Source organism: Rhinoderma darwinii, chromosome 4, assembly GCF_050947455.1.
Source record: "Rhinoderma darwinii isolate aRhiDar2 chromosome 4, aRhiDar2.hap1, whole genome shotgun sequence".
Lineage (NCBI taxonomy): Eukaryota > Metazoa > Chordata > Amphibia > Anura > Rhinodermatidae > Rhinoderma > Rhinoderma darwinii.
The window spans coordinates 250942553-250964363 of NC_134690.1; the positions used below are offsets into that span (position 1 = coordinate 250942553).

At 43.3% G+C, this 21811-nt stretch overlaps 1 protein-coding gene across 1 annotated transcript in view; it reads left to right on the forward strand.

Annotated features, from left to right (window-relative positions):
* ENPP3 (ectonucleotide pyrophosphatase/phosphodiesterase 3) overlaps positions 1–21811 on the forward strand; it is a 102096-nt gene that overhangs the window by 46948 nt on the left and 33337 nt on the right. The window contains exons 6-13 of the mRNA XM_075862390.1: positions 1587–1684; positions 2455–2534; positions 4163–4282; positions 4760–4869; positions 9850–9915; positions 9999–10071; positions 19764–19872; positions 20397–20528. Coding sequence (XP_075718505.1) covers positions 1587–1684; positions 2455–2534; positions 4163–4282; positions 4760–4869; positions 9850–9915; positions 9999–10071; positions 19764–19872; positions 20397–20528 — 788 coding nt within the window. The remainder of the gene's footprint in view (positions 1–1586; positions 1685–2454; positions 2535–4162; positions 4283–4759; positions 4870–9849; positions 9916–9998; positions 10072–19763; positions 19873–20396; positions 20529–21811) is intronic.

The following is a 21811-nucleotide window of genomic DNA, read 5'->3' on the forward strand; positions in this document are numbered from 1 at the left end:
AGATTGTTTCACACAGCGCCCCCTGTAGATAGCGCCACCCCCACTATTTATAGCACCTCCCTTCACCTGTAGATAGCGCCACTGAAGCTCCCTCTAGCAGAGGAACCCCCGGCCACAGCATTTCCGACTCAGTGGCCGGGGATTCCCCCCATGAGGAGCCCCTGACAACTGTCCATATATGGATAGTGACGTCAGGGGTTACTCCCTGAATGAAATCCTCAGCCCCAGTATTGCCGACGCTGTGACTGCGGATTCCCTCAAGGAAGACTCCCTGACGCCACTATCCATATATTGACAGTGACGTCAGTGGCTACTCCTTGAGCCGAATCCCCGTTGCTGACTCCCAGTTGGCCATACATGGACATTAACCTCAGGGGTTTCCTCTAGGAGCAGAATCCCCGGCCAAATCATCGGCAACAGCGATTCTGCTCAATCAGTAGCCACTGACGTCACTGTACATATATGGACAGTGATGTCAAGGGCTTCCCCGAGCACAGCGCTTAAAGTAGCGCTGTGCCCAAAGAGTCCTCGGCGAGCGGAGGAGCTCTCTCTTCTCCTCCATTCTGAACTAATTCTGAAGCAGGGAGCTGATGGTTCCCTAGTTCAGAATTTGATTCAACTCAGCGGGACATATCCATGTCCGCCTTGCAGTCGGGTGTTGCCGGAAGGTGGATGCGGCAGCACCCGGGGTTCATCCAGCCACAGTTAAAATAGATAGGAAAACTTTTTGGATCCGACTCCTGCACAGGTCCAGCACCGTACGGAGCCACGACTGATGTCCCCTGTGCCAGGACGAATCCCATAGAAAGCTATGGGATCTGTTGTAGCATCGGTTTCTAAACTGGCTGTTCTGCAACATGCCGGAGGGCAACTGACAGGGGCAACGGATATATGTGAACGGTCCCTTACAGAACAACGGAGCTCCAACCGCTATGAAATCAATCCACACAAAATTTTGAACCTTTTAATAATCCCCAAAAAAAGAAAATGATGTTTAAGGGCGGATATTCAGCATTTAATAACAAAACATATACTAGTAAACCAGAAGTTAGAACACCAGCGAACGTTTGGTTAATTTCGCTTCATTTACATAGATAAGTTTTATAGGCAAGTTTTATTGTAGTGGCCATTTTTGAAAAAGTGACAACATGAAGTGCAGCCATACTGGTTGTCCCCTTTGAATTATCTAGGATCTTCCATTGATTTAAACATGCTGACAAAATGACAGTTTACCGTGAGTTTATGAGCAAATAATTTAAAGGGACTACCAATATAGCTGCACTTCAGGTCAGTAATATATTGGTTTGCATTTGAGCTCACTAATAAGTACATGCCCACTTTTCTCTTCTAATAGAAACATGTTAGGAAAACACATTGCGTACAATTGAGCGCTTCAGATTGGCATACACTGTCTAATTACGGTCTACAATCTCAATGTGGTCATCGTGCTAAAAACAGAACAGGGTAAAACCAAATAAGCTTGATATACATATTATATAATGCTTGGTCAAAAATGTACAGTTTGTAACTTTGCATTGTAACTGATGCTAAGATTTAGAACCTTTTTTTATTCTGTATTCTCACAGTTTTGATCTCCCACCCGTTATCCTTTTTTCTCTGGATGGATTTCGAGCAGAGTACTTACAGACATGGGGTGATTTAATGCCAACCATTAACAAACTGAGTGAGTTTAGTTACATTATTATGTCTGAAGGGCAGAAAGGTACGATAGTGTTAAATGGCTAATTAAGGTATCTAATTTTTTTTTCTGTTTTCATTTTAGTAACAGAGAGTTTCACAAAAAGTACAAAAGTGTTCATTTTTCTAATTTCTATTACTCTAATTTAGTAAATTAACATTAAAATAAAGATTTAAAATGTCTTTCTCATTTTGTTTTGGTTGTTTTGATATGATATCTTTCATTTCATGTGGTCGTAGAAGGCTATGGATACAGCTTGTGTTGGTGGCGGTGCTGTGTTTTTAAAAAATTTTATTTGTGCATTTTTTTCAAGTTTGATGTGCCACTGTAAAGTAGGGCATTCATGGGAGCCCTAGTCACAGGCGAAAACATTCCTCTACTGTAACAATAGTCATGGGTCTGCCAAGATACAGCAGGTCTGCTTGCAGAGGATAACCAGTGATCACATGATCGGTCACATGATTACTGGTTCCAATAGAAGCAGCAATTCATGGCGACATGTGACCACAGCAGTCATGGGGCATATGATAAAGAAAAATTTAAAAATAATCCAGTCTGATCGCTGCTAAGGTTCGGGAAGGAATCTTCCCTTCTCAAAACATCAGTATGCAACCCATACCTCTATGAAAGAGTATCAAATGCCTATTATATAAACATTTAAAAGATGAAGCATAGAGTCATGATATATTATAGGGAATAATAAAATATTTTTTTCATAATTTAATTGCATAAAAAACATTTTCTTAATATTTCAGAGAAATGTGGAACACATTCAAAGTATATGAGATCTATGTACCCCACAAAAACTTTTCCCAACCACTACACAATAGTCACAGTAAGTAAAATTTAAACTTGCTGCGCACAGAATGCAGTTTTGTTTTATGTTTAACATGAATTTAAAGGATGTGTGCACTTTTTATTTATTTTATTTTTTTATTGCTCAAATGCATTTCAAATATAAAGCTCATGACAAATAGTCTTGAAGAAAAAATATCCTATTGTTTTGTGTCTAAAACTTCTATGTAAAATTACAATCTCCATGGTTACAGACTACAAGAAAACCTGTGTAGTCTGAGTCACGAGTTACTTCACTCCCTCTGCCATCTCTTCTTCTGTTCTTTGAATACAATTAAAAAAAATTGTTTGCAAAAGTGTACATAATCTTTAAAGGTTACTTTACATAGATATTGAATGACCCTTAATTGGATAATTTTTGATGTATGAGGCCCAAAAAAGTTCCAAAAATGCCAACTGCAACTGTCTTGGCTATACTCCTTGGTGCCTTATGGGATGGTCCATCAAGAAATTCTAAGCATGGCATTGCATGTCAACCTTCCCTACTGTATTGTCATTGCGGATTGACTGGTGGGTTGTCTGACAGCATCTCAGCATACTGACAACTAGTTAAGTAAAAAAACAAATAGGAGCTGACCGCCATTGGTGGATACGGAGTTGCACTGGAGTCCTGGCTGGATGAGCAATAGTAGATTCTGATCCTCATGATACAGATAAGATGCTGTAGAGCAGCAAAACTGCTCATTGAAGGGTGACAAGAGCTTCAGCACATTATGTATAGTATAGTGAAGTGTGTGTGTGTGTGTGTGTGTGTGTGTGTGTGTATACTGTATAATATCAATGTGACATGATTTAAATGTTATCATCACATGGGATGAATGTGTGATCGTGTGGACCGGGTACTAGACTATGCATCAACTGTGATATATTTTCTCTGTATAATCTATATCCTTGACTAGGGATCATAGCTGACAAACATATATTGAATGTTGTATTGTCCTGCCCCACTGTATGAATAAATTAATTCCCTTATCTCCATGTCTAACACCATAGATAAAGCCAGCAGTACTTGGATGTTGACAATGTTATACAAAAAAGAGATCCATGTGGGCCAGAGTGTGTTTTTGTAACAGGTTTTATGTAACTAATTGTGTTGCGTTGATAGTTTATAAACAATTATACAATGAATTTAGAGTAAGGGCACATTCAGACGTGGCAGAATTGCTGTTGAATTCCGCTGTGGACAGTCCGCAGTGGAATTCTGCAGCAGCCGTTTTTTTCATTTCTTTCTATATATTTTTTAGGAAAGTTAGTTCAGACGTTGCAGAAAATAACTGTGGGGAAATCAGGCTGCGGTTCAGAATTTTACCTCCGCAGCATGCTCATTCCATTGCGGAGAAGAAGCGGAATTTCACTGCAGATTTCAGCCTTTGCAATGCAAAAACGGAAATCTGTGGCAAGTCCGCTGTGATATCTGCAACGTTTGAATTACCTGTCAAATATGCAAATGTTGGTGCAGATTCGTTGCGTAATTGCCCCAAATCTGCACCAACATTTGCAGCGGAAAAATTCCGCCACGTCTGAACATGGCCTCAAAGTCCATCTGATATTCCTATCTATTCTCATTTGTGGTAATTTGGTCATGTTTTCCTATGTATTTCTATATAGGGGTTGTATCCAGAATCAAATGGCATTATTGACAACAATATGTATGATTATCATATGAACAAGATGTTCTCCCTCTCTGGAAGTGAGAAATTTAATGAAACATGGTGGCAGGGTCAGCCGGTAGGTGTTTTATTGTTCATCATTGTGACTGCAGTGAAATCACAGTAACTACTATTGTAGTAATACAAATAATAATATAAAAAATAATGCACATTTTTGTTGATGTTATTAAATAGCTCCAATATGTGAGTAAATAGACATTTAATTTCACAAATATATTAAGGGATATTTATTAATACTGATACTGTTGCCAATATCTGTCCCTTGTGCAGTGTGTACCAGATTCATCTACAGGGAGCATACCCTGATGAGGAATTTGGCATAGGCTAAGAACAACATCAGGTCAGACATTCCTTAGTAAAAAAAAAAGTGGCGGAATATATTAGTGAGTGGCACTCGGCCATATTTTGAAGCCCTACCCACTTTTATCTGAAACATATGAATGTTATATTACTAAATATATTCAACAGAGATTTAGTATTTTTTTTTGTAACATGAGAAAGCGATAAAGTATTTTATTCGTATTTCATTGCATAGGTGTGGTTGACAGCTATGTACCAAGGATTAAAGGCAGGCACATTTTTTTGGCCTGGATCAGATGTTGCAATTAATGGAAGTTACCCTAGCTACTACAAAATGTATAATGGGTGAGTATGCTAAACATGGGGAACAATACAGATATTAGACTCTCTATACTAGAAAGGTTTCCAGGATGTTTTGGGAAGTCATATAGAAAGAAGGTTACATCATTAGGAGTCTAACAACTGGGATCCCTATCTTTGTCATGTAAGAGGTGATGTTAGATGTAGGGTTGCACGATGCATCGAAACTTTGATACTGTTTCGATACCGTGCACCCTCAAATGGTTCAATACCGTTATTTCATGTATTTCGGTACTAAGCAGTGCGGCCGCACAGCTAAGTATAGTCATACATGAATGTTTGTAGAAAAAAAGGGAAATGGGGAGGAATCCTCCAGCTCACCTGACACAAATGTTAGTGTCGCTGACAGCGCCCAGGTCCTCGTGTCGGCACACGATATGAATGGCAGGGGTAACAGAGAGGTTGGATCCAGCGCTGTAGTTGAAGTAAAATGGAAACTGTTTCCAAGTTTAATAGTCTTAGTTTAAAAGATCCAATGATGTGGAGTCCTGGTGTGCAAAAATAGGGGAATATTGGTCCTGAAGTTGAGCCTACGCGTTTCGGACGACTCTAGCGTCCTTAGTCATGAATGTTGTTACAGCGGGGCTGCAGCTGTGTGATGCACTCATTGCCCCGCTCTGGAGTCCTGACAAGTGTGCGCAGTCAGCATGATGTGATGCGACCAGCGCTGCACTAATGAGCGCCGGCACTGAAGACAGAACATGGCGGGCGCACTGCAAAATACCCCCGTGCCTGCACCACCGCTCATTAGTGCAGCACCGGCCGCATCACCTCAGGCTGACCGCGCGCGGACTTATATTCAGGAGCGTGGCAATGGCTGTATTACACAGCCGTAGCCCTCGCTCTTACGGCGGAGATCAGAGAAATCTCTCATCTCCGCCGTTATTCCCCTGAATGCTGCAATCGAAGCTGACAATAGCATTCAAAGGGTAAGTGAGAAGGGGGATGCCCTTTGGATCGCGTCACAGGGAATCCCTGTGACGCGATCGAGGGACATACCATATATGGGCAGACAGCCCAGGGTCCATTGAAGGACCCCAGTGCTGTCTGATCATATTTCCTGTTAGGGCATACTACGGTATGTCCTAACAACTGCCTGTGTACTATCAGTACACAGGCTAATGTACTGGCATATATATATATATACAGTGAAGGAAATAAGTATTTGATCCCTTGCTGATTTTGTATGTTTGCCCACTGTCAAAGACATGAACAGTCTAGAATTTTTAGGCTAGGTTAATTTTAACAGTGAGAGATAGATTATATATAAAAAAAAGCCAGAAAATCATATAGTCAAAATTATATATATTTATTTGCATTGTGCACAGAGAAATAAGTATTTGATCCCCTACCAACCATTAAGAGTTCAGCCTCCTCCAGACCAGTTACACGCTCCAAATCAACTTGGTGCCTGCATTAAAGACAGCTGTCTTAAATGGTCACCTGTATAAAAGACTCCTGTCCACAGACTCAATTAATCAGTCTGACTCTAAACTATACAACATGGGCAAGACCAAAGAGCTTTCTAAGGATGTCAGGGGCAAGATCATAGACCTGTACAAGGCTGGAATGGGCTACAAAACCATAAGTAAGACGCTGGGTGAGAAGGAGACAACTGTTGGTGCAATAGTAAGAAAATGGAAGACATACAAAATGACTGTCAATCGACATCGATCTGGGGCTCCATGCAAAATCTCACCTCGTGGGGTATCCTTGATCCTGAGGAAGGTGAGAGCTCAGCCGAAAACTACACGGGGGGGGGGAACTTGTTAATGATCTCAAGGCAGCTGGGACCACAGTCACCAAGAAAACCATTGGTACATATACAGGTCCCTCTGAAGTTTGCAAATGAACATCTGGATGATTCTGAGAGTGATTGGGAGAAGGTTCTGTGGTCAGATGAGACTAAAATTGAGCTCTTTGGCATTAACTCAACTCGCCGTGTTTGGAGGAAGAGAAATGCTGCCTATAACCCAAAGAACACCATCCCCACTGTCAAGCATGGAGGTGGAAACATTATGTTTTGGGGGTGTTTCTCTGCTAAGGGCACAGGACTACTTCACCGCATCAATGGGAGAATGGATGGAGCCATGTATCGTCAAATCCTGAGTGACAACCTCCTTCCCTCCACCAGGACATTAAAAATGGCTCATGGCTGGGTCTTCCAGCACGACAATGACCCGAAACATACAGCCAAGGCAACAAAGGAGTGGCTCAAAAAGAAGCACATTAAGGTCATGGAGTGGCCTAGCCAGTCTCCAGACCTTAATCCCATCGAAAACTTATGGAGGGAGCTGAAGATCCGAGTTGCCAAGCGACAGCCTCGAAATCTTAATGATTTACAGATGATCTGCAAAGAGGAGTGGGCCAAAATTCCATCTAACATGTATGCAAACCTCATCATCAACTACAAAAAACGTCTGACTGCTGTGCTTGCCAACAAGGGTTTTGCCACCAAGTATTAAGTCTTGTTTGCCAAAGGGATCAAATACTTATTTCTCTGTGCACAATGCAAATAAATATATATAATTTTGACAATGTGATTTTCTGTTTTTTTTTAAATATAATCTATGTCTCACTGGTAAAATTAACCTAGCCTAAAAATTCTAGACTGTTCATGTCTTTGACAGTGGGCAAACTTACAAAATCAGCAAGGGATCAAATACTTATTTCCTTCACTGTATGTGTCACGGTCTGAGGGTATGTGGACACACTAGGCCGCACCACCGTAGTGGGGAGGCAGCTGGCCAAGCAACAGAGCACCCAAACAATATAAAGTACAGCGCTAGGGTATCTGAATAGTCCAGACAGTGGCCGAGGCTCCAGTACGGATGTAGGTGGGTGCTGCAGGTTACACCAGACGTGGCGGATGACAGCAGGTACAGCAGGTTGCGCCAGATGTGGCGGATCACACTGGACGTGAAAGATGACACTGGACGTGGCAGACGACAGCAGGTGCAGTAGGACACGACTCCAATATTAACAGGCTCAGGAACAGGGACACAGCACAGGATACAGGTAACAGGCCATGGGTAACAACAGGAACAGGATAACACTAAGGGGCCATTTGCAAGACTGACATTGGAATACTAACAACGCTCAAGCAAGGATCAGAAGGGCAGGGCCCTTCTTATAGTCCTGGGTGATCTGGGAGCTATCAGTCAAATCTAAAACATGTGTGTGCTCTGGCCCATTAGTCTCTGTTCACACAGAGTTTTTTGCAGGCAGAAAATTCTGCCTCACAATTCCGTTTGGAATTTTGAGGCAGATTTTGATCTGCCTGTGAGCCGTTTGCCGCATTTTTCGCTGCGTTTTTCGCTCGCACCCATTGAGTGCCACAGGCAAAAATGCCGCAAAATACGCTTTCTCTGCCTCCCATTGATGTCAATGGGAGGTCAGAGACGTAAACACCCGAAGATAGGGCATGTCGCTTCTTTTTCTCACGAGCGTTTTTTTCCGCTGGCGGGAAAAAAATGCTTCCGCCTCCTATTTAAATCAAAGGGAGGCATTTTCAGATGTTTTTTGGTGCGGTTTCAGACGCGGTTTCCGCGTCAAAAAACGTGTAAAAAAACTCTGTGTGAACTGGGCCTTAAGCTCGGGAATGAGCTTGAGTGCGCACCTCTGGGGAGGAAGACGTCTGCAGGATGATAGGAGTCTGCGGTCTGCGACTGTGGACGTTACAATATGCCAGTATATTAAAGTTTAAAAATAAAAAAGTAAAAAATAAAATAAAGTAATGTTAAACTAAAAAAAAAATACACACATTTTTACAATAAACATTAAAATAAAAGTCTCAGTACATAAAATATACACATTCAGTATTGCCGCTACCGTAATAAGACATTTATAGCGTCATTTATGATGTTTACATGGGTATAACATAAAAACTGCTTTCTACCACTTATTAATGTGAGGCACGGAGTTGTGATGGCTTTTGAACCTCCATGTACCTCACATTAATACTAATTAACCCCATCATATACCTCACACATTAATGTTGTCCATTACGACTGAGAAACATGACGGGGTTAATTACTATTAGGGTATGTTCACATACAGGGGAAAACAGCTCCTGAATTTCAGACGTTTTCAGACGTTTTCAGACGTTTTTGCATGTACTCGTGTTTTTTACGTACATAATTGGAGCTGTTCTTCATCGGAGTCAATGAAAAGAGGCTCCAAATACGTTCCAAGAAGTGTCCTGAACTTCTTTGACGCGGGCATAATTTTACGCGCCGTCTTTTGACAGCGACGCGTAAAATTACACCTCGTCTGCACAGAACATCCTAAAACCCATTGCAGGCAATGGGCAGATGTTTGCAGACGTTTTGGAGCCGTCTTTTCAGGCGTAATTGGAGGCGTAAAACACCTCCATTACGTCTGAAAATAGGACATGTGCACATACCCTCAATGTGAGGCACATGGAGGTTCAAAATTCATCACACCACGCGCCTCATATCAGAAAATGGAAGAAGCTTTTTTTTATTTTTTTATTATTGTTGGCAAAGTATCGTTTTGGTATCGAGTATCGCAATACTACACGAAGCAAGTACAAATTCTGGTATCATGACAAACATATTTAGAGACTGATCAAATCTAAATCTTATTTTCCATAACTTATAATGCAAGAACACTCATTGCTATGAATTGGAGTTAGGCTAAATTCACTTTTTTTTTGTATACAGTTGTATTGAAAACGCAAGCTGACTATTTTTCATTACACTTGGGGCTATGGATCTTAACATATCCCAGAAAAACATATGTCAGGAGGACACCAATTTGGCATGTGTATTATAGAAGCATGTTACAAAAGAGTAGGGGGTGGGGTGGAGGGTCAGGTGCTAAGACCTCCACCAGTCTCTAGAATGAAGTGACTTCATATTTTTTTCATACTTTATGGAAACCAGATTTCAGTGTAGAGAAAAATATTTTAATTGTTTCATGGTTACATTTTTCATTTCTAAGGTCTGTTGTATATGAAGAAAGAATACGTACCATTCTGCAGTGGCTTGACCTTCCAAAAGATAAAAGGTATCTACTACTGCTAGGGTAATAACATTGTACACTATACTTTCCACTGTTACATTGTAACATCTTCCATATGTGATTTATAGGCCAGATTTTTATACATTGTACATTGAGGAACCAGACTCCTCAGGACATTCATTTGGTCCAGTAAGTGGTGGGGTAAGTAAAGTGTCCTCTTTCTTATCAAAACATAAATGTATAAATTATTTGTAATGGTGGGGGGGGGTAGGGAAACGGACAAGTGAGCCCTAATCTACCCGCCACTCTGTCCCTGCCTACTTGCAACGACCCGCCCTAGACGACGGGGTACAACTGGGCGGCGGTCCCTGCGCTCAGTAAGTGCATGACAAACACGACAAACAAACAAGGGAATACAAGCAAGGGAAATGGGCAGTTGCTCGCGGAAACACCGTGAGCAACAGAGTAGTGAACGAGCCGAGTCAAGCCAGGAGAGTGCGAGGTACAAAGCGAAAAGCAGAAGAGTAGTCGGTAAGCCGGGGTCTGTATGGAGCAGGATCAAAAAGTAGCAGGAGCTGTAGCTGGGCCAGGAAACCTCAAGGAAAGAATTCACAAGCACAGATGGACAGGAAGAGCAGGCTTAAATAGACCGAGGGCGGGAGCTAGCTGAGTCTGGCCAGGTTGCGATAGGCTCTCCCACTCCTAAGCCTGCCAGCCTGAGTGGAGGAAGCTGGTGTCTGTCTCAGGGATGTACACTCAGGTGTTGACTGATTAATTCTGGGAGTTAACCCTGAAGCAGTGCCTGGCAGATCCTTTACAGTACCCCCCCTTTTATGAGGGGCCACCGGACCCTTTCTAAGTGGACCTGGCTTACTGGGGAAACGCAGGTGGAACCTCCTGACCAATACCCCAGCGTGAACATCCCGGGCGGGTACCCAAGTCCTCTCCTCGGGCCCGTATCCTCTCCAATGGACCAGGTACTGGAGGGAGCCTTGGACCATCTTGCTGTCCACGATCCTGGCCACCTCAAATTCCACCCCCTCAGGGGTGAGGACGGGAACAGGAGGTTTCCTCGAGGGGGCCAAGGCCGGGGAGCAGCGTTTCAGGAGGGAGGCATGAAACACGTTGTGTATACGAAAAGACGGGGGTAACTCCAGCCGGAAAGAGACAGGACTGAGGACCTCAATGACCTTATACGGCCCAATAAACCGGGGAGCAAACTTTTTGGACGGAACCTTGAGACGCAAGTTCCTGGATGACAACCACACCAGATCCCCGACCACAAACAGGGGGTTAGCAGAACGTCTTCTATCGGCCTGAGCCTTCTGTATGCTCTGGGACGCCTCTAGGTTCTTCTGAACCTGGGCCCAGACTGTGCACAGATCCCGATGAACGACCTCCACCTCGGGATTGTTGGAACAACCAGGTGAAACGGAGGAGAACCGTGGATTAAACCCAAAATTACAGAAAAAGGGAGAGACCCCTGACGAGTTACTGACCCGGTTATTAAGGGAAAATTCGGCGAGGGGAATGAAAGAAACCCAATCAAATTGACAGTCAGAGACAAAACATCTTAAGTATTGTTCTAGAGACTGATTAGTCCTCTCCGTTTGGCCATTGGTTTCAGGATGGAAGGCAGAGGAGAAGGACAGATCAATCCCCAACTTATTACAGAAGGCTATCCAAAACAATGAAACAAATTGTACCCCTCTGTCAGAAACAATATTGACGGGGACCCCATGGAGACGCAGGATGTGTTTGATAAACAAGGTAGCCAACGTCTTGGCGTTGGGTAGTTTCTTGAGGGGCACAAAGTGGCACATTTTACTGAAGCGGTCTACCACCACCCACACCACCGACTTGCCTTGGGATGGAGGCAAATCGGTGATAAAATCCATGGAGATATGTGTCCAAGGTCTCTGGGGAATGGGCAACGAACGCAGTAAGCCCGCTGGTCGGGACCTGGGAGTCTTGGACCTGGCACAAACCTCACAGGCGGCGACGTAGGCCTTAACGTCTTTAGGCAAACCAGGCCACCAATAATTTCTGGTAATGAGGTGTTTGGTACCCAGGATGCCTGGATGGCCAGATAGTGCGGAGTCGTGATTTTCCCTAAGTACCCTTAGCCGGAATTGCAGGGGAACAAACAGCTTGTTCTCAGGAAGGTTCCCAGGAGCTGAACCTTGATCAGCAGCAATTTCAGAGACTAAATCGGACTCGATAGAGGAAATGACTATACCTGGAGGCAAAATACAAACAGGATCTTCCTCCGAAGGAGGGCTGGCCATGAAGCTACGCGACAGTGCATCCGCCTTAATATTTTTAGACCCGGCCCTATAGGTAACCAAAAAATTGAATCTGGTAAAAAACAACGCCCATCGAGCTTGTCTCGGGTTTAGCCTCCGGGCAGATTCTAGGAAAACCAGATTCTTGTGGTCGGTAAGGACCGTTACCTGGTGCCTAGCCCCCTCCAGGAAGTGGCGCCACTCTTCAAATGCCCATTTAATGGCTAAAAGTTCGCGGTTGCCAATATCATAGTTACACTCCGTGGGCGAAAACTTCCTAGAAAAGTAAGCACAGGGGCGGAGATGGGTGAGGGAGCTGGTACCCTGGGACAAGACGGCCCCCACTCCCACCTCGGACGCGTCAACCTCCACAATAAATGGCTCCCTTTGGTTGGGCTGAACCAGCACGGGGGCCGAGATAAAGCACTTCTTGAGGGTCTCAAAAGCCTGGACGGCCTCAGGGGGCCAATGGAGGACATCAGCACCCTTGCGAGTGAGGTCCGTAAGAGGCTTAGCGACGACCGAGAAGTTAGCAATAAATCTCCTGTAATAGTTAGCGAACCCCAAAAAACACTGTAGCGCTTTCAGGGAGGCAGGTTGGACCCATTCAGCCACAGCCTGAACCTTGGCAGGGTCCATGCGGAATTCATGAGGAGTGAGGATTTGACCTAAAAATGGTATCTCCTGTACCCCAAATACACATTTTTCGATTTTGGCAAACAGTTTGTTTTCTCGAAGGACCTGGAGCACTTTCCTGACATGCTCTATGTGGGAGGACCAGTCCCTGGAAAACACCAATATGTCATCAAGGTACACTACAAGAAATATCCCCAGGTAATTTCTCAAAATCTCATTTATGAAGTTCTGGAAGACCGCAGGGGCATTGCACAACCCAAAGGGCATGACGAGGTATTCGAAATGGCCTTCGGGCGTGTTAAACGCAGTCTTCCACTCATCCCCCTCTTTGATGCGAATAAGGTTATACGCCCCCCGTAGATCCAATTTAGAGAACCATTGGGCCCCCTGAACCTGATTAAAGAGATCAGGAATCAAAGGAAGGGGATACTGGTTCCTTACCGTGACCTTATTCAGGCCACGGTAGTCAATGCATGGCCTAAGACCCCCATCCTTCTTCCCTACGAAGAAGAAGCCAGCACCTACCGGAGAAGAAGAGGGACGAATGTAACCCTTGGCCAGGGATTCCTGGATATACTCCCTCATGGCTTCACGTTCGGGACAAGAAAGGTTAAATATCCTACCCTTAGGAAGCTTAGCTCCTGGTACCAATTCGATAGCGCAATCGTATTCTCTATGAGGCGGTAATACTTCGGAGGCCTCTTTAGAGAAAACATCAGCGAAGTCCTGAACAAACTCGGGTAGCGTATTCACCTCCTTAGGGGGAGAAATAGAATTAACAGAAAAACATGACGTACAACATTCATTACCCCATTTGGTTAGCTCCCCAGTATTCCAGTCAAACTGGTCGGGACCAGTAGCAGGAGCTGTAGCTGGGCCAGGAAACCTCAAGGAAAGAATTCACAAGCACAGATGGACAGGAAGAGCAGGCTTAAATAGACCGAGGGCGGGAGCTAGCTGAGTCTGGCCAGGTTGCGATAGGCTCTCCCACTCCTAAGCCTGCCAGCCTGAGTGGAGGAAGCTGGTGTCTGTCTCAGGGATGTACACTCAGGTGTTGACTGATTAATTCTGGGAGTTAACCCTGAAGCAGTGCCTGGCAGATCCTTTACATTATTTATTTATTTTCCATGGCTTATATAGCGTTAAAATATTCTGCAGAAATATGCAGAGATTGTCACCATTCACATCAGTTACTGTCTCTAATGGGGCTCACAATGTAATTTCTCTATTTCAGACACACACACAAGGGACAATTTCTGTTTCAATAATTTCATTAGGTACAGGAAAACTTCTATAAATCAACATTTGAGTTCAACTCGCAGGTAGAAGTTATTGGTATTACGTATGAACAGGAGTTTCACGTACAAATTAAATGTGTAATAGGTATAGGTAGAAATACATAAAAAATAAAAGTATCAGGCTTCGTTCACATCTGCGCTAGGACTCCGTTCCGTCTGAGCTTTCCGTCGGAATAGAGCCCTGACAGACACAAACCATAGCTTTCCGTTTCCATCAACATTGATTTCAATTACAACTGGGCGATGGTCCCTATGCTCAATATGTGCACGACAGACAAACAGACAAGGGTACACAGAAGCTAAGGGTAATGGGGCAGTTGCCCACGGCAACACCGTGAGCAACAGGCGTAGAAAACGAGCCGAGTCAAACCAGGAGTGAACGAGGTACCAAACGCAGAGCAGGAGCGTAGTCAGTAAAGCCAGGGTCAAAATGAAGCAAGGTCAATAATAATAGCAGGAGCAGCAGAGCCAGGAAACAGGATAGAATCACAGGCAAAGACAAGCAGGAAATGAAGGTATAAATAGACCGAAGACGGGAGCTAGAACCGTCTGGCCAGGCTGTGATAGGTTCTCCCACTCCTGAGCCTACCAGCCTGAGTGGTAGCAGATCGAGTCACTCTATCAGACATAGGAGCGAGTACAGACTGATTAACCACGGGCGTCGACACAGAAGCTGTGTCTGGCAGATCCTTTACACAGCGAGTGAAAGGGCAGAGCCCTTTTTATAGTCCAGGGGGATCATGGGTTAATTGATGATTATTTTCATGTGCGCGCACTGGCCCTTCAAGGTCGGGCACGTGTGTGAGAGCGCACCCTACGGGACATAGCAGAACGGAGCGGAAGTGAGTGCTGGCGTCTCCTGGGGAGGAGATGCGGGCCAGCGATCACAGATCCATGGCTGCGGACATCGGGGGATGAGCAATCCTGACGCTCCGAAGCTGTGGATGTTACAGTATCCCACCTTTTACGCCCCCTCTTCTTGGGACCAGAGCGAGAGAAGAACTCTTTAATGAGGGCAGGAGGATTGAGATTCCCTTCTGGCTCCCAGGATGTCTCCTCTGGACCAAACCCCTTCCAATCCACCAAATGAAATTTTCTCCCTCCTACTTTTTTGAAGTCCAAGATCTCCTTAACCTCAAATTCATCGGAAGAACCGCTGGGAGCAACTGCAGGGCTAGGCGTTTTTGTGTAGCGGTTCAGGACCATAGGCTTCAGGTGGGACACATGAAAGGAGTTTGGGATCCTGAGGGTAGGAGTCAGCCGAAGCTTGTAAGAGACAGGGTTGATATGCTCTAGGACCTCAAAGGGTCCGCGGAACCTTGGAGCAAACTTGTATGACGGCACCCTCAGCCGGATATTCCTTGAGGATAGCCAGACTTTGGTACCTGGAAGATACAGAAGTGGTTCTCTTCTCTCAGCATCTGCTTTTCGCTTCATGCGATCGACTGCCTGCAGAATAGAGGACCGGGTTTGCTGCCAGACCTGTAGAAAATCTCCAACTGCAGAGTCAGCTGCGGGTACCAGGAATGTAGTCGCAACAGGAAGAGGAATTCATGGATGTGGCTGTAGACAATGTAGAATGGTTTTGAGGTGCTGGACTCACTTGTGTGGTTGTTGTACGAGAATTCCGTCCATGGAAGAAGCTCTACCGAATCATCATGCTGCATGGAGATGACGTGGCGAAGATAATTCTCCATGATTTGATTAATCCTCTCGACTTGGCCATTAGATTGGGGAGGATAGGCTGAAGAAAAGTCCAACTTCACATCTAGGAGTTTACAGAGGGCTCTCCAGAATTTCGAGGTGAACTGAACCCCCCGATGAGGCAAAATATGAAGAGGCAAACCATACAAACGGAAGATGGATGAAGAGATTCGCCAGTCGAGGAGCAGAAGGTAGGCAAGTCAGCGGGATAAAATGAGCCATCTTCGAGCACCGGTCCACCACCATCCAGACTGTATTGCATCCTGCAGAGGAAGGAAGGACAGTGACAAAGTCCATTGCTATTTGCTGCCAGGGAGCATTGGGCACAGGCAGAGGTTGGAGCAGACCGGCGGGCTTTGAGTGAGCAACTTTGTTGGCAGCACACACAGTGCGGGACAAGACAAAGTCCACAATATCTTTAGGCAGCGTGGGCCACTAGAAATGACGGGCAATCAGATCTCGGGTCTTACGAGCACTCGCGTGCCCAGCCAGTTTGGAGCTGTGCCCCAGCGAAGGATTCTCCTCCTGTCTGCCAACCGCACAAAAGTCCTCCCCCCAAAAGTGACCTAGTTTTGGAAACTACACCCTTCAATAAATTTTTCTAGGGGTAAAGTTAACATGTTGACCCCACGGTTGTTTTGCTGAATTCATTGGAATCAGTCTGTAAAGGTGAAAATCTACTTTTTATCTGAAAAAACATAGCCATTTTTTATTTTTGCAAGGAATAAAGGAGAAAAACACCCCATCACTTGTAAAACAATTTCTCCCGATTACAGAAATATGCCATATATGGTAATAAACTGCTGTTTGGATCCACAGCGAGGCTTAGAAGGGAAGGAGTGCTATTTGGCTTTTGGAGCTCAAATTTAGATGAAATGGTTTTCGGATGCCATGTCGAATTTCAAAGCCCCTGAGAGGCCAAATCAGTGGAAACCCACCAAAAGTGAACCCATTCGGGAAACTACACCACTCAAGGGATCTATCTAGCGGTATAGTGAGCATTTAGACTCCACAGGTGTTTTGCAGAATTTTTTAGAATTAGGCCGTGGTAATGGATATCAACATTATTTCCACTAAAATGTTGCATTTTTTTCAATTTCACAAGGAATAAAGGAGAAAAAGCCGTCCAATATTTGTAAAGCAATTTCTCCCGAGTATGGCTATACCCCATATCTGGTCATAAATGTGACTGATCGTCTTTCCCTCATCTTTTTGAGCACTTTTTATTACATTTTTTGTTAGAGCCAAGGTGACCAAAAAACAGCGATTTTGCTGTTTTAAATTATATATTTTTCTCTGCATTCACCATGCTAGTTAAATAATGGTATATTGTAATAGTTTGGACTTTTAAAGACACAGCAATACCAATTTAGTGTTTTTTTTGTTTTGTTTTTTACATTACTTTAGAGAAAAAATGGGAAAAGGTTTTTTTAATGAGTAAATATTTATTAATTTTTTTTCACTAATAATAACTATTTACTTTTGTTTTTACACATTTTATTAGTCCCCCTAGAGGACTTGAACCAGGGATCATTAGACCGTTGGTACAATACACTGCAATACGATCGCTGTTCCTGTCCGTTAGTTGCAGGTGTCAGCTGGAATACACAGCTGACACCTGCAGCATATTGCGCGGACTCAGCGCGTGAGCCCGCTCCATACATCAGCCCCCACACCACGACATTCTATTAAGTCGTGGTGCGCGAAGGGATTAATGCGCAGTGGATGGTGCAGAGTGAAAATTTAAATTTTCCACTGATATGCCATTTTAGTGCACAATATTTTATGCCTAGTTTGTGCCACTGAAGACAAATATCTCATAAAATATTAATCGGGTTCTCCTGGGTATGGCGATGCCATATCTGTGGACGTAAACTGCTGTTTGTGCACGCTGTAGGGCTCAGAAGTGAGGGAGCGGCATTTGGCTTTTAGAGCGCAGATTTTGCTTGATAGGATTTCTGTTTGGCGTTTTAATAATATTTCAGTTTATAATGTGGGGGCGTATGTAATCTGTGCGGAGTACATCAGGGCACAATAAGAGGGTATAATAATGGGGTATGTAAATAATAATCCGCATATATGTGCCCGGTGTCGTACTGATAAATGGTGCCAGATGTTATTCGCTTTGGGACACTCTGCACATTTTGCATCGTCATATTCTGGGAGCCAGAACTTTTTTATTTTTCTCCACCAGAGCTGTGTGTGGGCTTATTTATTGCAGGAAAATCAGTACTTTTCATTGGTACCATTTTGGGGTACATGCAGGTTTTTTTTATCACTTTTTATTCCATTTTTTTGGCAAGCAACGTGACCAAAAACCATAAATTCTGACAATGTTTTTTTGTTCTTTTTTTTACGGCGTTCACCCTGGGCTATAAATGACTTCTACTTAATTCTGCGGGTCGATACGATTACAGCGATACCGTATGTGAATAGTTTTTTTTATGTTTTGCAGCGTTTGTGCAATAAAATCACTTTTTTTTATAAAATAATTTATTTTTTGTGTCACCATATTCTGAGAGCCATAATTCTTTTATTTTTCCGTTATAAAAGCTATGTAAGGGCTTGTTTATTGCGGGACAGGTTGGAGTTTTTATTGGTAGTATTTTGGGGTACGTGAAACTTTTTCATCACTTTTCATTGTATATTTTGGGAGGGGTGGTGACCAAAAAATAGTGATTCTGGTATTGTTTTTTACTTTTTTTTTTGTGTTGGTGTTCATCGTGTAGGAAAAATAACATTATAGTTTTACAGTTTGGGTCATTACGAACGCAGCGTTACCAAATATGTGTACTTTTTTTAACGAGTTAATTTTTTTCCTATAATAAAATTCTTATTCTAGGAAAAAAAGCATTTTTTGTTTATGTAACTTATAACTTTTATTTTTAAACTTTTATAAAACATTTTTATTATCTTTTTTTTAAAACTTTTTTTACTTGTTCCACTAGGGGACTACAAGTCTTGCAGCGCTGATCGCTGCTGGAATACATTACACTACCTACGTAGTGTAATGTATTCTAACTGTCATTGTGACGGGACAGTCACTCTGACAGGAAGCCTACGAGGAACAGCCTACGGCTGGTCCACGTAGACTTCTGTACATGGCAACCCGGAAGCCATTGTCTGCTTTTCCGATTGCCATGGCAACCATCGCCAGCCCCCATGATTTCATGTGGGGGCTGGCGATCTGCTCTAAACGCCTTAAATGCGGCGATCGCAATCAACCGCCGAATTTAAGGGGTTAACTGCCAAAATCAGAGGCGATGGGCCGCTGATCGGCAACGGTTAACTGTCAAAGTACAGATGTAACTGCAAGTCAAGGTGCGCGAACTTACTGCACACCTTGACGTGCATTAACGGCAAGGTGCGGGAAGGGTTTAAGCGTACTTATGACTCAGTGTTGTGAAAAGGCATAAGCCTGGCATGGGCCTGCTAGAGTAGGTGTCGGGCTGTATAGAGACAGCCGGGCACCTGCTCTAGCGGGTGGGATCGAAATGAGCATAAATCCTGCCCATTTAACCCCTTAGATGCCACTGTCAATAACAACTGCAGCATCTAAGTAGTTTCAGACGAAGGGGGCTCCCTCTGTCCCCGAGACGATTGCAAAGTGCCGATGCTTTTTATGGCAGCCGTGGGCCTAACAAAGGTCCCCAGGTCTGCCCTCAGAGAATACCTATTAGACCCTGCCAAAAGCAGGGCTTAATAGAATGCCTGTCAGTTTTACACTGACAGACATAATGCACTGCAATACAGAAGGGTTGCAGTGTATTATAAAAGCAATCAAATTATTGCGTAGTAAAGTCCTATAGCGTGACTAAAAAAAATAGTAAAGAAAAATTACAAATATTTATAATATATACAAAATCCCAAGTAAAAAAATAATTAAAAACCTACTTTTTGTCTTTGCCTACAGTTGGAATCTGTAGTAAAGTTTTACATTTTAGTACCATTATTATTTTTACTTTATTAGGTGATTCAGGCCTTGATACGTGCTGACAAGACTATTCAGATGTTAATGGATGGGCTCAAGCAAAGGAATCTTCATAACTGCGTGAACATGATATTGGTTGCTGACCACGGTATGCACTCCTTACTTGACATTATGGCGATTCCTACAGTGTTAGACTTGCTTGACACCACATTTGTGGTCAAAATTAGGCGTATTCGTTGGGAAATTCTCTCAATGTATATGTTTAACGTGCCCATAGACTATCATTGGCCAAGTGCATGTTAAAAGAATGTACTTGACAAATATGTGCCTGGTTTATGTTGGTAATTCTTTTGCCCCGGAGTCAATGGGAAAAGTGATCAACTGTATTGGCATAGAGTTACATAGATACAGGGAATACGTGAGGCGGCCGTTTTAAACGGTCATGCCCGAACGTGGTAGGAATCTAGCTTTATAGTGCATTATACAATTCTAAGTTATCGCCTTATCAGTGGCCAATTTTATTATGAGTGTACTAGTAAATTTACTTTTTGGTTATTATAGTTTACTGTAAATCACTTTGCACCATTATGTGTGTTATACAATTTTTATTACTATGTTTATTAGACTTTATGTTTTTCTTTATGTATTTTAAATCATTGTTTTCTTTTTAAGGAATGGAGAAAACCTTTTGTGAACAACTGGAGTTTATGACCGATTACTTTCCATCCATTAATTTTTTTTACCTTTATGATGGACCAGCAGGTCGCATTCGTGCAAGGACTGTCCCTTCAAATTACCTAACCTGTAAGACACATGCATTGCTCAGATGTTATTTCTGGTAAAATACTTTATTTTGAATAAAAAATAATTTTACTTGGAAATTTAACTTTAAGCAAGTTATGAAAATAATAGATTTTAGGCATCATGTAGGCTTTTTTAAGTTCACAACTGCATTTGCACTTTCCCTCCGGAGTCCCATTAAGGTTTCCGTCACTTTTGACTGGTAAGATTAGCGCAGCATGCAGCGTTTTTCTTGCCGTAAAGACTACAGTTAATGTGGTCTATCGTGCGCCGATTAAATCCATCGTAATGTAAGCCATAGTGCAGATGTGAACTAGAGCCTAATTTAAAATATAAACCCACTCCTGATCTAAATAAACAACACACATGTATTCTAGAAAGGGGCCAAACCCATCTGACACTAATACAAATGATTATTCTCCTGCTTCCCACAACCTGATTTTCATTCTATTCCTTTGTGAATCAAGAACACACCCATTGTCTGCCAATGTCTGGTTTGAATTCTCAACACATCTGTCTCATGCTGAACTCCTACTACTTCCTTAAAGGGAATGTGTCGCTAGAAATGTCTTTTTTTTTTTAGTTAAACAATTATTATTTAAGTGATTACACATTGTTTTAATTTTTTGTCATTTTTTTCACAAGTCATGAAATATTATAAATTAGATTGTCATTTATAACATTTCCATGTTCTGGACACTAGAGGGAACAGTTCCCAAAATTGCAGCATGGTCAATGTGGTAAACCAACCTCATTGCTTTATGCTGCAAATTTGGGGTAAACACACGCTCTCTAGTGTCCTCACACAATCCCCCCTCCCTTATTCTGGCTTGTGCCAGGAGAAGTAGGGGGTTGAATCGTCAAACCTCCTACACTGTGTGCTGCCATTTTCTGAGCGACTGCACAGTGTAGGAGAATTAGATACAGTGTTCAGCAGACAGTATCACACTAACATACACGAACATAATACACACATAACATACACAAACATAAATCACCTGCTCCTGCCGCCGCTGCCGCCTCCATTCCTATTCCTTGCGTCTTCGCTTCCTTCAACATATGGCCGGAAGCCGCGGCCAGAAATCGTCATCTTACTGTCTGGCAGCGGCTTCCGGGCCACATGAAAATGGCGCCAGATTTTGCTCTGCTAACGAGCTTTGTTTTGGTCTGTGTGGGAGCAGCGCATGCGTCGTGAATGGAACGGCTCCCGTTCGCATTCTCTATGGGGATGTATGTGCCGTATTCCATCTCTGAAAAAAAAAATGGCAGCCCCCATAGAGAAGTAC